At 38.9% G+C, this 16,702-nt stretch overlaps 1 protein-coding gene across 1 annotated transcript in view; it reads left to right on the top strand.

The window, feature by feature from the left end:
• The window catches only part of LOC126176439 (zinc finger CW-type PWWP domain protein 1-like), a 339,799-nt gene that overhangs the window by 211,979 nt on the left and 111,118 nt on the right, over nucleotides 1-16,702 (top strand). Inside the window, exon 11 of the mRNA XM_049923596.1 lies at nucleotides 15,018-15,174. Coding sequence (XP_049779553.1) covers nucleotides 15,018-15,174 — 157 coding nt within the window. The remainder of the gene's footprint in view (nucleotides 1-15,017; nucleotides 15,175-16,702) is intronic.

Raw genomic sequence — 16,702 nt, 5'->3', positions numbered from 1 at the left:
GCCAAATGCATTGAGGTTGACGGACATCATTTTGAGCATTTATTGCATTAATGTGAGCATGCATTCTCAGAAATGATAAGTTCCCAAAGGTACATGTATCACATTGGAACAACCGAAATAAAATGTTCAAACAAACCTACTGCAGTAGTACAAGTTTATATGCCAACTAGCTCTGCAGATGACGAAGAAATTGAAGAAAAGTATGATGAAATAAAAGAAATTATTCAGATAGTGAAGGGAGGCGAAAATTTAATAGTCATGGGTGACTGGAATTCGAGTGTAGGAAAAGGGAGAGAAGGAAACGTAGTAGGTGAATATGGATTGGGGCTAAGAAATGAAAGAGGTAGCCGCCTGGTAGAATTTTGCACAGAGCACAACTTAATCATAGCTAATACTTGGTTTAAGAATCATGATAGAAGGTTGTATACATGGAAGAACCCTGGAGATACTAAAAGGTATCAGATAGATTATATAATGGTAAGACAGAGATTTAGGAACCAGGTTTTAAATTGTAAGACATTTCCAGGGGCAGATGTGGACTCTAACCACAATCTATTGGTTATGACCTGTAGATTAAAACTGAAGAAACAGCAAAAAGGTGGGAATTTAAGGAGATGGGACCTGGATAATCTGAAAGAACCAGAGGTTGTACAGAGTTTCAGGGAGAGCATAAGGGAACAACTGACAGGATTGAGGGAAAGAAATACAGTAGAAGAAGAATGGGTAGCTTTGAGGGATGAAGTAGTGAAGGCAACAGAGGATCAAGTAGGTAAAAAGACGAGGGCTAGTAGAAATCCTTGGGTAACAGAAGAAATATTGAATTTAATTGATGAAAGGAGAAAATATAAAAATGCAGTAAATGAAGCAGGCAAAAAGGAATACAAACGTCTCAAAAATGAGATCGACAGGAAGTGCAAAATGGCTAAGCAGGGATGGCTAGAGGACAAATGTAAGGATGTAGAGGCTTATCTCACTAGGGGTAAGATAGATACTGCCTACAGGAAAATTAAAGAGACCTTTGGAGATAAGAGAACCACTTGTATGAACATCAAGAGCTCAGATGGAAACCCAGTTCTAAGCAAAAAAGGGAAAGCAGAAAGGTGGAAGGAGTATATAGAGGATCTATACAAGGGCGATGCACTTGAGGACAATGTTATGGAAATGGAAGAGGATGTAGATGAAGATGAAATGGGAGATACGATACTGCGTGAAGAGTTTGACAGAGCACTGAAAGACCTGAGTCGAAACAAGGCCTCCGGAGTAGACAACATTCCATTGGAACTGCTGACGGCCTTGAGAGAGCCAGTCCTGACAAAACTCTACCATCTGGTGAGCGAGATGTATGAAACAGGCGAAATACCCTCAGACTTCAAGAAGAATATAATAATTCCAATCCCAAAGAAAGCAGGTGTTTGACAGATGTGAAAATTACCGAACAATCAGTTTAATAAGCCACAGCTGCAAAATACTAACACAAATTCTTTACAGACGAATGGAAAAACTAGTAGAAGCCGACCTCGGGGAAGATCAGTTTGGATTCCGTAGAAATACTGGAACACGTGAGGCAATACTGACCTTACGACTTATCTTAGAAGAAAGATTAAGGAAAGGCAAACCTACGTTTCTAGCATTTGTAGACTTAGAGAAAGCTTTTGACAATGTTGACTGGAATACTCTCTTTCAAATTCTAAAGGTGGCAGGGGTAAAATACAGGGAGCGAAAGGCTATTTACAATTTGTACAGAAACCAGATGGCACTTATAAGAGTCGAGGAACATGAAAGGGAAGCAGTGGTTGGGAAGGGAGTAAGACAGGGTTGTAGCCTCTCTCCGATGTTATTCAATCTGTATATTGTGCAAGCAGTAAAGGAAACAAAAGAAAAATTCGGAGTACGTATTAAAATCCATGGAGAAGAAATAAAAACTTTGAGGTTCGCCGATGACATTGTAATTGTATCAGAGACAGCAAAGGACTTGGAAGAGCAGTTGAACGGAATGGATGGTGTCTTGAAGGGAGGATATAAGATGAACATCAACAAAAGCAAAACTAGGATAATGGAATGTAGTCGAATTAAGTCGGGTGATGCTGAGGGAATTAGATTAGGAAATGAGACACTTAAAGTAGTAAAGGAGTTTTGCTATTTGGGGAGCAAAATAACTGATGATGGTCGAAGTAGAGAGGATATAAAATGTAGACTGGCAATGGCAAGGAAAGTGTTTCTAAAGAAGAGAAATTCGTTAATATCGAGTATAGATTTAAGTGTCAGGAAGTCATTTCTGAAAGTATTTGTATGGAGTGTAGCCATGTATGGAAGTGAAACATGGATGGTAAATAGTTTGGACAAGAAGAGAATAGAAGCTTTCGAAATGTGGTGCTACAGAAGAATGCTGAAGATTAGATGGGTAGATCACATAATTAATGAGGAAGTATTGAATAGGATTGGGGAGAAGAGAAGTTTGTGGCACAAATTGACTAGAAGAATGGATCAGTTGGTAGGACATGTTCTGAGGCATCAAGGGATCATCAATTTAGTATTGGAGGGCAGCGTGGAGGGTAAAAATCGTAGGGGGAGACCAAGAGATGAATACACTAAGCAGATTCAGAAGGATGTAGGTTGCAGTAGGTACTGGGAGTTGAAGAAGCTTGCACAGGATAGAGTAGCATGGAGAGCTGCATCAAACCAGTCTCAGGACTGAAGACCACAACAACAACAACAACCTACATTCTTTATTTTAATTTAAAAAACCTACCTGTTACCAACAGTTCGTCTAAAATTGCGAGCCTTATGTTTGTGATTATTACATCGCCATCTATCACAAAGCGGAAAAAGTGGTCCAACTAAAACATTCATATCTCTTTACGCACTACACGAATATGTAATAAAAAATGGGGGTTCCTATTTTAAAAAACGCAGCTGATATCCGTTTTACCTATGGCAGCGCCATCTAGCGGACCAACCATAGCGCCATCTTCTTTCCCCCTTCAAGCTAGTTTCGTTCTTTGTAGTTTTTTCGTTTGTCGCTTATTTCATGAGATATTTGGCCTGGTCACGATCAATGGACCACCCTGTATGTATAATGAAAAAAAGTTTGAAGATCAATCATCAGTGAATCAGTGGAAATATAACTTGAATATCTTATGACCCAAGATGGCAGTTTCCAGTTAACGTGGGACGCAATGATAGAAAAACTTCATGCTCTGCATGATTGGCATCGTCTTGTGACCTTACCATTGAAAATCAATCATTTTGATATCAAGACGCAAGCTTTCACCATGGAGGCCGTGGAGAAATGTACACAGCCATACAGGAGAAGTGTGTGCGCTTAAACAATGCATGAACAGTGCCAAATAGGACACCAAGCATGTGCCAGCAGGGTGTTAAATAGGGGAGCTTACTGTTTTGCTCATCGGTATTCACCTGAGGATGGCCAGAAGATTCTGCACCAAAGTATTGTACCAGTGAGTTGAAGACATCTGGCAGTTCCGAAATTTTATAGAACAATGTGTACGCTGGGATAATTTTAAATTTCACATCAATCTGTATACTTTGTTAGCAAATTTGGGGGTAAGTGTGGAGAGTCTTGTGATTCAAAGTTGATAATGGAGTACAAAATATTTTTATCTACCATGAAGCCAGTTCCAATGTGGAGTGTGTTTTTCATATTTTCTTGTCTACCTTTCCTTTGTATATTCTGAAGCCTCCAGAATCAAAACATATTTATTGCCATGTTCCATGTTCTTGTTCTTGAATGGCTTCAATTCACCACTTACTGTGGAACAGTATAAGTAATCACTGATTAATAAAGAATCTTGAATATATAAAATAGGTTTTTTTTTTTTTTTCAAATTAAATTTCATGGAGACCTACTACATGAGAATGTGAAAAATTGCAGTAAATAGAGAGGGAGTTGTCTGGGCTAAAGAAGACAAATTGTGAAAGCTGAATGCCTAGCATTCGCATATGATCAGATATTACTAGCTGAATATTTTTGACTTGACGCTCACAATCATTTGTGAGATTATTTCCATTCTTGCAGAGATACCTTGCCACAAATGATGATGGTGATGATGATGTTGTGTTCTGCCCATAAGGCAGGTCCATCACTGCAGGTTCAGTATTCATCAGGGTTCACAGTTTCCTGTCATCCTTTTGGTAACTGCATATAAAGCACTTATCTGGATGCTGTCAGTTAATTGGTTTCTTTCTTAGGTCCTCTTCCCAGTCAACATTTCTCCTAGTGCATCCTTCATTATGAGGTTTCTTCTTATCCAGTGTCTTAGCTGTCTTTTCCTCCTTTTAATTGTTTTCAGTATTTATCCTCTGTGTAACACAGCATAATTTCTTATTAACCTGTCCTTTTTACACCTTCCATTCTTTCCCATATCCACATCACAAAAGTCTCTTAATCATTTCTTCTCTGTTGGTCACATGTGTCCATGTTTGGCAAATACGGGTCAGCATTTCATAAAAACACTTTACTAATCTTTTATTCATGGCATATTTAATAGACCACTGAAAATGCTCTTCCCTATGTAAAACATTTGTTTTGCAGTAGCTAACTTTCTCTTTATTTCTTGATTACATGTCATGTTATTGGTTATTTTACACGCTAGATACTTGGGGTTATGGATATGTTTCACTAACTCAACGTGAACTTTCACTTTCATATTCCATGAGTGTAGATTAAAACTGAAGAAACTGCAAAAAGGAGGGAATTTAAGGAGATGGGACCTGGATAAACTGAAAGAACCAGAGGTTGTACAGAGCTTCAGGGAGAGTGTAAGGGAAAAATTGATGGGAATGGGGGAAAGAAATACAGTAGAAGACGAATGGGTAGCTTTGAGGGATGAAATAGTGAAGGCAGCAGAAGATCAAATAGGTAAAAAGACGAGGGCTAGTAGAAACCCTTGGGTAACAGAAGAAATATTGAATTTAATTGATGAAAGGAGAAAATATAAAAATGCAGTAAATGAAGCAGGCAAAAAGGAATACAAACGCCTCAAAAATGAGATCGACAGGAAGTGCAAAATGGCTAAGCAGGGATGGCTAGAGGACAAATGTAAGGATGTAGAGGCTTAACTCACTAGGGGTAACATAGATACTGCCTACAGGAAAATTAAAGAGACCTTTGGAGAAAGGAGAACCACTTGCATGAATATCAAGAGCTTTGATGGAAACCCAGTTCTAAGCAAAGAAGGGAAAGCAGAAAGGTGGAAGGAGTATATAGGGGTCTGTACAAGGGTGATGTACTTGAGGACAATATTATGGAAATGGAAGAGGATGTAGATGAAGATGAAATGGGAGATATGATATTGCGTGAAGAGTTTGACAGAGCACTGAAAGACCTGAGTTGAAACAAGGCCCCGGGAATAGACAAAATTCCATTTGAACTACTGACAGCCTTGGGAGAGCCAGTCCTGACAAAACTCTACCATCTGGTGAGCAAGATGTATGAGACAGGCGAAATACCCTCAGACTTCCCAATCCCAAAGAAAGCAGGTGTTGACAGATGTAAAAATTACAGAACTATAAATTTAATAAGTCACAGCTGCAAAATACTAACGCGAATTCTTTACAGACGAAGCTTGGGTTCCGTAGAAATGTTGGAACACGTGAGGCAATACGGACCCTACGACTTATCTTCTAGCATTTGTAGACTTAGAGAAAGCTTTTGACAATGTTGATTGGAATACTCTCTTTCAAATTCTGAAGGTGGCAGGGGTAAAATACAGGGAGCGAAAGGCTATTTACAATTTGTACAGAAACCAGATAGCAGTTATAAGAGTTGAGGGGTATGAAAGGGAAGCAGTGGTTGGGAAGGGAGCGAGACAGGGTTGTAGCCTATCCCCGATGTTATTCAATCTGTATATTAAGCAAGCAATAAAGGAAACAAAAGAAGAGTTCGGAGTAGGTATTCAAATCCATGGAGAAGAAATAAAAACTTTGAGGTTCGCCGATGACATTGTAATTCTGTCAGAGACAGCAAAGAACTTGGAAGAGCAGTTGAACGGAATGGACAGTGTCTTGAAAGAAGGGTATAAGATGAACATCAACAAAAGCAAAACTAGGATAATGGAATGTAGTCGAATTAAGTCGGGTGATGCTGAGGGAATTAGATTAGGAAATGAGACACTTAAAGTAGTAAAGGAGTTTTGCTATTTGGGGAGCAAAATAACTGATGATGGTCAGTATAGATTTAAGTGTCAGGAAGTCGTTTCTGAAAGGATTTGTATGGAGTGTAGCCATGCATGGAAGTGAAATGTGGACAATAAATAGCTTAGACAAAAAGAGAATAGAAGCTTTCGAAACGTGGTGCTACAGAAGAATGCTGAAGATTAGATGGGTAGATCACATAACTAATGAGGAGGTATTGATCAGAATTAGGGAGAAGAGGAGCTTGTGGCACAGCTTGACTAGAAGGGATCGGTTCATAGGTCATGTTCTGAGGCATAGAGAGATCACCAATTTAGTATTGGAGGGCCACGTGGAGGGTAAAAATCGTAGAGGGAGACCAAGAGATGAATACACTAAGCAGATTCAGAAGGATGTAGGCTGCAGTAGGTACTGGGAGATGAAGGAGCTTGCACAGGATAGAGTAGCATGGAGAGCTGGATCAAACCAATCTCAGAACTGAAGACCGCAACAACACAATTCCATGAGTGCCTTGTAAAAATCACTGTCTTAGTCTTTTTCAAATTTATCTCCATTTCATATTCATCACAGCTCCTGCCCAGTTCTTTCAACACAGTGTCAATTGCCTTTTCAGTTTCACTCGGTAATAACATATCATCTACAAATCATATACATTTGATCTACATCTACATCTACATGATTACTCTCCAATTCAGAGTTAAATGTCTGGCAGAGGGTATATCGAACCACCTTTAAGCTGCTTCTCTATTGTTCCACTTCAGCAGCGCACGGGGAATGCGAACAAATTAATCTTTCAGTGCAAGCTCTTGTTTCCTCTTATTTTATTGTGATGATAATTCCTCCCCGTGTAGGTGGCGCCAACACAATATTTTTGCTCTCTGACTATTGAAATTTCATGAGAAGGCCCTGCCACAGTGAAAAACATCTTTGCTTTAATGACTGCCACCCTATTTCATGTATCATATCTGTGGCACTCGCTCCCCTATCTCATGATAACACAAAACAAGCTGCTGTTTTTTCAACTTTTTTGGTGTAGTCTGATATGGACAGGCTTTCTGATGTGGACCCCACCCCGCCCAGCAATACTCCAGAAGAGGGTGGAAAATCGCAGCATAAGGAGTCCCTTTAGTAAGCCTGTTACATTTTCTAAGTGTTCTGCCAATAAACACAGTCTTTGGTTTGCTTTGTCCTCTACGTTATTGGTGTGATCGCTCTGATTTACATTATTCGTAATTGTAATCCCTAGTATTTAGTTGAGTTTACAGCCTATGGATTTGTGTGATTTATCTTGTAACAAATTTAGTGGATTCTTTTTAATGCTCTTGTGGAAGTCTTAACACTTTTTATGATTTATAGACAGTTTCTACTTTCTGCACCATACAGATAATTTGTCTAAATCATATGATCGTCTGATGACATTACATGAGGGTGAAGGACAGCATCATCTGCAAACAATTTGATAGGACTGCTCAGAATGTGTCCTATATCCTTTATGTAGATCAGGAACAACAGAGGGCCTAAAATACTTCCTTCGGGAATGCCAGTTATTACTTCTGTTGTACTTGATGACTTTGTGTCAGGTATTATGAACTGTGATCTTTCTGACAGGAAATCGTGAATCCAGTCACACAACTGAGGTTATACTCCATAGGCATGCAATTCAATTAGGAGTCACTTCTGAGGAAAAGTATCAAGAGCCTCCTGGAAATCTAAAAATATGGGATCAGTTTGATGTTCCCTGTTGACATCACTCAGTACTTCGTGAGAATAAAGAGTTAATTGTGTTTCACAAGAACAATATTTTCTGACATCGTTCGCTGTTTGTCAATAAAATTTTTCCTTCAAGGTGATTCATAATGTTTGAGCACAGTGTTCAAGCGGGTACCCAAAGAAAACGCAAAATATTTTTTAAAAGCTATATATTTTTAAATTGTTTACAAAACAACCTTATCCCCTTCAAAATACTCTCCATTACAACTAATACATACGCCTCGCCAGTGCTTCCACTGTTCGAAACATTTCTTGTAGTCATCTTTGGAAATGGCTAACAGTTCCTCCCTCGTATTTTTCTTGTCTTTTTTAGTTTTGTCAAGTCGGTGTCTTTTCATGCCCCTTTTCATACATGGAAATAAGAAAAAGTCACACAGAGCCAGGTAAGGTGAGTAAGGTCTGTATGGCAGTGGAACCATGCCATTTTTAGCCAAAAACCATCTAACAGATATGTCTGTGTGTACAGGTGTGTTGTCATGTTGGAAGAACCAGTCTCCTGTCTGCCAAAATCTTCTGTTGAAATTTGCTGAACCAAGTTCCAAGGTAAACCACTCATCTCTGACAGTTGATCAGTTGTCTGTTGATGAACTGAACAAAAGTTCTGAATTTTTTCAACATTTTCATTGATTTGGGCAGCTGATAGACATCCAGATTGAGGTTTGTCATCAGTCGACATGTCGCCATCTTTAAATTAACTAAACCATTTCTACCTTTGAGTTTTTCCCATAGCGTCATATTGGCAAACTGTTTTCAACATCAAAACAGTTTCAGCAGCATTTTTATCAAGCAGAAAACAAAATTTCACAGCTTCATGTTGTTCACTTAAGCTTGCCATCATATAAAACAAAACACTGCTAGGAGAAATAATCAATGCAGGTGAACAGAACAAGCCATGTTGACAACATAGGCAGCACTGAACTGGGGCAATGAATTGCGTTATACACGCCTAGCAGCAGAAATGCGTACTACACAAGCTCTACCTACGGCAATGTTATTCCTCTTTTTGTGGGTAGCCCCTTGTATGTTCCAAAATCCTACAGTAAATCGCAATTAATGATATGGGTCTGTAATATAGCATATTAGTCCTATTTTCTTTCTTTTGTATTAGTATGACTTGTGCAACTTTCCAATCTCTGGGTATGGATCTTTCTATGAGTGAGCGGTAGTATATAATTGCTAAGTCTGGAGCTATTATATCAGCATACTCTGAAAGCAACCTGACTGGTACACAATCAATCTGGACAGGAAGCCTTGCTTTTCTCAAGTGTTTTAAGCTGTGTCGCTACATCCATATATATAGTTCTAAGTTACTCATGTTGTCTGTTGTTCTTGATTCAAATTCTGAAATATTTGCTTCATCTTCTTCCTGTGAAGGAATTTTGTAAAACCATTTAATAGTAACTCTGCTTTAGTGGCACTTTCATTAATAACACCATCATTGTTATTGCACAGTGGAGGTATTGATTGCATCTTGCCACTGGTGTACTTTAAGTATGACCAGAATCTCTTTGGGTTTTGTTCCAGATTTTGAGACAGTTTCATTGTGGAAACTATTAAAACCATCTCACATTCAAGTTCATATGAAATTTCAACGTTCTGTAAAACTTCTCCGATCTTGTGGGTTTTGTGTTGTTTAAAATTTGACTTGGATTTTTTGGTGCTACTGCAATAGTGTTCTGACCTGTTTTGTTTGCCATGGGGGGTCAGTACCAACTCTTATTAATTTATTTGGTAATTATCTCTCAATCGGTATTGATACAATTTCATTATTGATACAATTTCATTGAATTTAAACCACATCTGATCTGCACTTACATAGTCAGATTGGTAGGAGTGGAAACTGTCTTTTAGGAAGCTGTCAAGTGAATTTTTATTTTCCTTTTTAAATAGATGTATGTTGCATTTATTTTTGGTGGGTTTGGATGTTGCGGTATTCAGTCTAGTTACAACAACCTTGTGGTCCCTCGTCTTTGTATCTGTCATGATGCCCCATATTTGGCCAGGATTATTTGTTGCTGTGAGGTCAAGTATGTCTTTGCAATCATTTACACTATGAGTGGGCTCATGAATTAGCTGTTCAAAATAATTTTCTGAGAAGGCATTCAGTGCAATTTTGGACGGTGTCTTATGTCTACTACTGACATTAAACTTGTATTTTTGCCAACATATCAGAGGTAGATTGAAGTCAACATCAACTATAATTTTATGAGTGTGGTGTCTTTTTGTAGTGACACTCAAAAGTTTTCTTTCAACGGTTCAGCAGCTGTATCATCTGAGCTGGGGGTTGATAAAAGAACCAATTATTAATTTATTCCTGTTGACAAATATAATATCTATCCTTACTGACTCACAGGAACTATCTACTTCAATTTCACTACAAGGTAAACAACTTCTGGCAGCAATAAACATTCCACCACCAACTGTATTTAATTAACCCTTTTTGAACATGCATAAGTCTTTTGTAAAAATTTCAATTGAACTTATTTCCGGCTTTAGCCAGTTTTCCGTATCTATAACAATTTGAGATTCAGTGCTTTGTATTGGCTCTTGGAGCTCTGGTTCTTTTCCAACAAAGCTATGACAGTTTACAACTACAATATTGATTGTTCATATGTCTGCTCTCTTGCTGTGTTCATCTGGCACCCTTTTAGACTGAAGCCCTTCCTGCACATTCCCAAGACCCTCTAACCTAAAAAACCAACCAATCCCCTCCACACAGTCCCTACTTCCTGTATAGCCACTTCCTGCATGTAGTGGACTCCTGACCTATTTAACGGAACCCTGAAACCCACCACTACATGGTCGCAGAACCACCTGAGCCTCTAATCTGGACCCTCCACTCGGGTCTGTATCAAAGGACCACAGTCAGTTTTGTCGACAGTACTACGAATGATGAGTTCTGCTTTCATATCGCTAACAAGAGTAGCAGTCTTTATTACTTCAGCTAGCCACCAGAAAGCAGAGAGGATCTCTTCTGATCCCTAGCGATATACATTGTTACTACCGACATGAGCCAGCACTTGCAGCTGGCTACACCCCTTGCTCTTCATGGTATCTGGAAGTGTCTGTTCCACATCTGGAATGGCTCCTCCAGGCATGCACACAAAGTGCACATTGGATTCCTTCCCCTCCTTCGTAGCCTTATTCCTAAGGAGCCCAATTACGCATCTAACCTTGGAGCTCCCAACTACCAATAATTCCACCCCCTTTGGATGGCCTTCCTCCTATCGTTATACCATCTTTTGTTAGAAGTTGTTTTTAATGACCAGTATAGAGAATCTTTATCTTTTGTAGAAATTACGTTTCATAATACAGGATTATTGGAAAGGATTGATGAAGTTTCAAATTCCTGTACATTGGATTAAAAAGGGAAAAAATGAGTTATACTTTGTGAGGCTGACAAGATTGTTACTTATCAGCCACTGAGACGTAGCATTCAATTAAGGAGTAAGAAACATGCCAGGCAGAAAAAAAATATGTTTCTTGTCTTGAACTTTTAGAGCTTTCAGATTGTTTCTCCACCAGGAAGAAATGGCAGAAGAACAACTTTATCTGGCCACCCTAGATATTTTTTTTTTTTTTTTTTTTTTTTTTTTTTTTTTTTTTTTTTTTTTTTGAGGTGATGACAGTTTGTGGCATTTTGGTTTGTGGGTGTAAACAGCAATAATACTGCAAAACAGCATAATCTGCTTTCACACAAAAACCTAAATACAAACCTATGTCTCTAATTTATCTTTTTTTAGATTTATACTGTCACATACTCATCAAATTGAATGAGAAATCTACCTTGGTCTTTTTTTACTTCTTTAAATAATATTTTAATCAATTCACATAGCTAATCACTGAAACTAGACAGGAGGAAGAATTTCCAGGAATGATTTAGAGAATTACCCTAACAGTTTGTGGATACAAGTATATTGTTTGAGTGTGCAATGCTTTTTGGTGAAAAGATACTTAGCTTATTATTACAAGATGCAGGAATGAAAATCTCACACACACTGTAGATTCAAAGTTAATGTAACTCTGAATATCATTTGATAACACTTGCATTGTCAGATCTTTCTGAGTTCAGTGTTTGTCCCCAATCAACTCATAATATGATGGTAAACTGTTATGGTTTTCAATTTTTTCACAGATAATGTTTCTTTTTTGTGTAACTCTCCTTTGCACTTTTACAGGGTGTAAATAAAGTCCGGGAACACTTTCAACTATTTATTGCATAAGAACTGGACATTGTAGAGACGTCATACATATTGCATTTTGAAGAGAAATTCTGAAAGTGTTTTCTTACAAACATTTGATATGTGAACCATGAGTGACCCAGCAGATGTCAATAAGATAATCAAATTCTTGCCATGCCCGTCCCAACATGGCATCGTCGACTGACAATCGCTTCCCGTATTCTCTCATGGAGCTATCACGTGGTAGAGGCGGTACATACACCAGATCTTTAATATGTCCCCACAGAAAAAGGTCACATGGAGTGAGATCTGGTGATTGGGGAGGCCATTTCATGAAACAGCTGTCCCCTTCTATAGCACAGCTGGTCCATCGATACAGCAGCCCCATGTTCAGGTACCCAGGAACTTCACAATGAAAATGGGATGGAGCCCCATCCTGCTGAAAGATGAACGGAGAAGCTGATTGCATTTGAGGCATAGCCATTGCTGCAAAATGTCCAAGTAGGAATATCCAATGACAGTGCTCTCAGCGAAGAAGAATGGCCCATACAGTTTTCGATGAGACGAGGCACAAAAAACATTTACCTTTAGGGAATCACATTCAAATTCAATGCGTTTGCGTGGATGCTTTGTACCCCAGATTCGACAATTATGCCTGTTCACTTTCCCATTAGTGGGAAAAGTGGCTTCACCACTAAAAATTAAGTGATCAACAATGCCATCCCCATCCTCATTCAATTGTTGCAACTGCGAGCAAAACTCAAAACGCTTGTCTTTGTCATTGTCATTGAGCCATAGCACTAGCTCCAATTTGAATGGTTTCATAGACAGCTTCTGTTGCAGGACTTTCCACACTGTCATTGGAGCCATTTCGAGTTCACAGGTTGCACAACGCACCAATTTCTTTGTACTCCTTATGAATGTGTCTTGTACGTGCTCCATATTCACTTCACTCACACTGGGACATCCGCTTCTCTTTGCGAGGCACAAGCAACTCATCGTAACGAATTTGTTATGCCAGTGGTAAATGGCCTTCCTTGTTGCTGTACTTGGTTCTAAACATCCATTGAACAGTTGTGGCACACTTGTTTTTATCGAACTCCAACACACAGAAAGCTCGCTTCGCAGCTGAACTTGCCACGTTTGCGACTAGCGCTAACTATCGGCAAATAACCAAACTATGCTGTGGTGGTATACATGAAAAAACTTTCAGGGTTTCTCTTCAAAATGACATATGTATGATATCTGTACAATGTTTAGTTCTTGTGCAACAAATAATTGAAAGTGTTGCCAGACTTAATGTACACCCTTTATAAATGGGGTTTTGTATCATTTAGTTGAAGAATTCAAATGGCTTTAAAAATGCCAATGCTGATATTTCTCTCCTTCTCTCTCTCATTGTATCTTACAGTGGTCTAAGAACAATTTCTATCAACACTTTCCCCATACAAATTTATTTTTGTGGCATTACATCTACAGTTGCAGTTCTGACAACAATATCTCGAAACTGACATCTTTTACAACTTAAGAAAATATATTGAAATTTCTTAAGGTATTATGGCTGTACCAAAAAGAACATTCCCATGAGAAAACAATGAAATTATTAGATAGAATTACTAACCAACAGTTTCCTTTAATGAGTCAAACTTTTTCATTGTTGAGGTCCTACTTTCTCTAACACCTTCCCTACATCTTTGTCTCCCCATAACCTTACAGTAGATGGGTCCATTGTATCATTATTTCCTCCCTGAGAAAAAAACTAACATTTCCAAAAGCTAGGATTATTTCTTGTACTTTTATGTGGTTCTCAGAAGTACTAAGAATTTGGCCTCCTGAAGAAGTAGGCTACTGGCAGCCATTCTGTCCTGTAAGAAGATATCATAATAAGATAATATCCCTTTCCTCCCTTTCTGTGAGACAAAGGATGTTCTGCTTCTCAAAACTAGCATTTTTGTTGCCTTTTATTACTCGTATTTCTGCAGTTATGTTGTATGCAAGAACTATTTTTGATATTATTTGATTCTAGTTTCATTATTGAGATTTGTATGTAGATGATTATGTAGAGAACTATGGATCTGTCAGACTCCTCCAATAAACAAATGCTTCAGCTACTGCATTGGTATGAATATGGATCATATGCACAAGCAATCCATTATGGGTCTATTTTATATTACTGCGGGATCTACTGCCTACTGTCAGTTATTTGTTACTTAGTCCACCATTCATGTGTTCATAGTCTCTTCTCTAATACAAGCATTGACAATATTTGCAGATGAGAACTATCTCTAGAAGGGGTCTTGATAACCATGTGGATTAACTGACAGCCATATCTTGTACTTTTTCCTGCCTTTCATTACTCATCTTCCTACTTATGTCATTATTTCTGTTTTTGCACTTTTTCGCTACTAATTTATTAGCTCACCTCTGTTGAAACATCATATGTCTCTTGAATTATGCATATTATTTTCTTTAATTTAGTGTTACAATTTATTTCCCTCTTTCAGTTTTGTTAGTTTTTTGTACTACATTCTTAACTTTCTCATGAAAGCTAAGATTGTTTGTTAATTTTTTTCCTTTACAGAATCTGTGATGTCTTCTAATTTCAGTATAGCTTGTTTTAATTGTATTCTCTTCTTTGAATTGTTTCTATGTTTCATCAACTTTTCCTTTCCATGTAGATCAAATTGTTAAAACATAAATGCTGGAGTTGAAAATCTGAACTAATAGATTTCTTTACCTACTTGCTGCTATCAGTGTGATCATCACTTAGTTTCTTCACCAAGCTCTTCTTCATGTATTTGTTATGGTAGTTATGTTTATGTTTGTTATGTTTATAAGATTTCAGCTGTTTTCTTCTCATTTTAAGATAAAATTCTGGAATTTAATTAGTTTGCAAAATTTTTGTTCTTACAGACTGTTCATCGTGGGATTGATTACAGTAAGAGATTGGCAGTTGCTAAAGCTCAAGCAACTGAAGCACTTGAAATGGATTTCAAGCATCGATTGCAGAAATTTAGTTTCCTTGCAAGGTTCAAAGGCCCCTTTGTGATGAATACAAGATCTGCTTTGTGTAAGTGTAGAAATTGTGTCATACAATGTGTCATTCTCCTTCTCTCTCTCTCTCTCTCTCTCTCTCTCTCTCTCTCTCTCTCTCTCTCTCTCTCTCTCTCTCTCTCTATTTTTTACTTTATTTAAATATACTAATGCACATGGAGTGAGAGAGGTAACTGTAACATCATAAGATATGTTAATTTTTCATACATATTGTGGCAGCCACAGACAGCAGCACAGCAAATGCAGACAACGCACACAGGACACAGAGAGACACCAGTGCAAGCTAGCAGCTGTTACTCAATGGACATTTGCATCGTTCTGTGATCTCGCCAGCCACACAATCCACATGGTCGAGCACAAGACGCGCTCCTCACATTCGTGTACGCAAATCGGGTAGCCCCCACCCATTCACTGCATTTCTCGCACTCGCAAATTAAATGGCATGCACAAGACGAAACAACATTCACATGCTAAAGCAAACATGTGTCCATTGTCTTCCTTGGCCACAAGTCTGTACTGCGCGCTCAGTTACTGAGGAGTGCATACCCTCTGGGATCAGTGGACGAGCCATTTGGCGCAGTCATGTGAGTGCCTCTGTGGGCATTTACAGTGTATTTGTTATAACTTTTCAGTCTATTTATGTTGCTGAGAATAAATGTGTTGTGCGCTATGACATGTATTTAATTACTGTCAACTCTGTCTACGGCTTGGACTTAATGCATGGGCATGCTAGTGAGCTGGCCCACAGTACGACAGTTTTGAAAGTGACCATGAACCATGCATCACTTGCTTCAGTGGTGACCCCCACGTGATCGTTTGTAGGCAAAAACATGTGGTGGAAGTCTCAATTGGCATGAATGACCAGGAATCATGAGTGGACTCACATTCAGATGTTGCCTGTAATCTCACACGGACAATATTTATCCTTTTTGTGTGTGTTTTATTTGCGTGTGCCTCAGTACTTTTAGTGTGTCCCTTTTGCATGAGATGTTAATGCAGTAGTACAACGGTGACTGTGGATAATCTTCAAAGGCAACGAGAAGAGCTGTCGGCATGTAGTCAGTTGCTGGAAAGCAAGCTGCAGGCAAGGCCCAAGCGCACAGACTCTGCCCTCGCAGAGGCAGCCCATGAAAATTCGCACATGCAAAACGGTGGCACACTGCTGCCCTCTGCCACCACTGGAGCAGCGACCAGCACCAGACCTGTGTTGATTAGGCAGCCCTCCTTTCAGCCCAGCGACCCAGTCATGTGCTTTAGTCAAGTGGAGGCAGTTTTTCTAATATCGCAGGTGACCTCGTGAAATATGGACATGTTGTGAACTAACTGCAACAGAATTACTCAGCCAAAGTACGGGACATAACAATCACACCGATAGCACAATCCTCCTACAAGTGGCTTAAGGACAAATTGATATGCAGGATTTCATTGTCCAAGGAGCAGCGAGTACAGCAACTGCTGCACCAACAAGAATGCGGCAACTGGAGGCCCGCTCAGTTCCTGCACCATCTATGGAGCCTTGCGCAGTCCAGCATGGTTCCAAATTT

Source organism: Schistocerca cancellata, chromosome 3, assembly GCF_023864275.1.
Source record: "Schistocerca cancellata isolate TAMUIC-IGC-003103 chromosome 3, iqSchCanc2.1, whole genome shotgun sequence".
In the NCBI taxonomy this organism is placed as follows: Eukaryota; Metazoa; Arthropoda; class Insecta; order Orthoptera; family Acrididae; genus Schistocerca; species Schistocerca cancellata.
The sequence above is the reverse complement of the archived record's forward strand: the minus strand, read 5'-3'. Positions and strand labels throughout refer to the sequence as shown.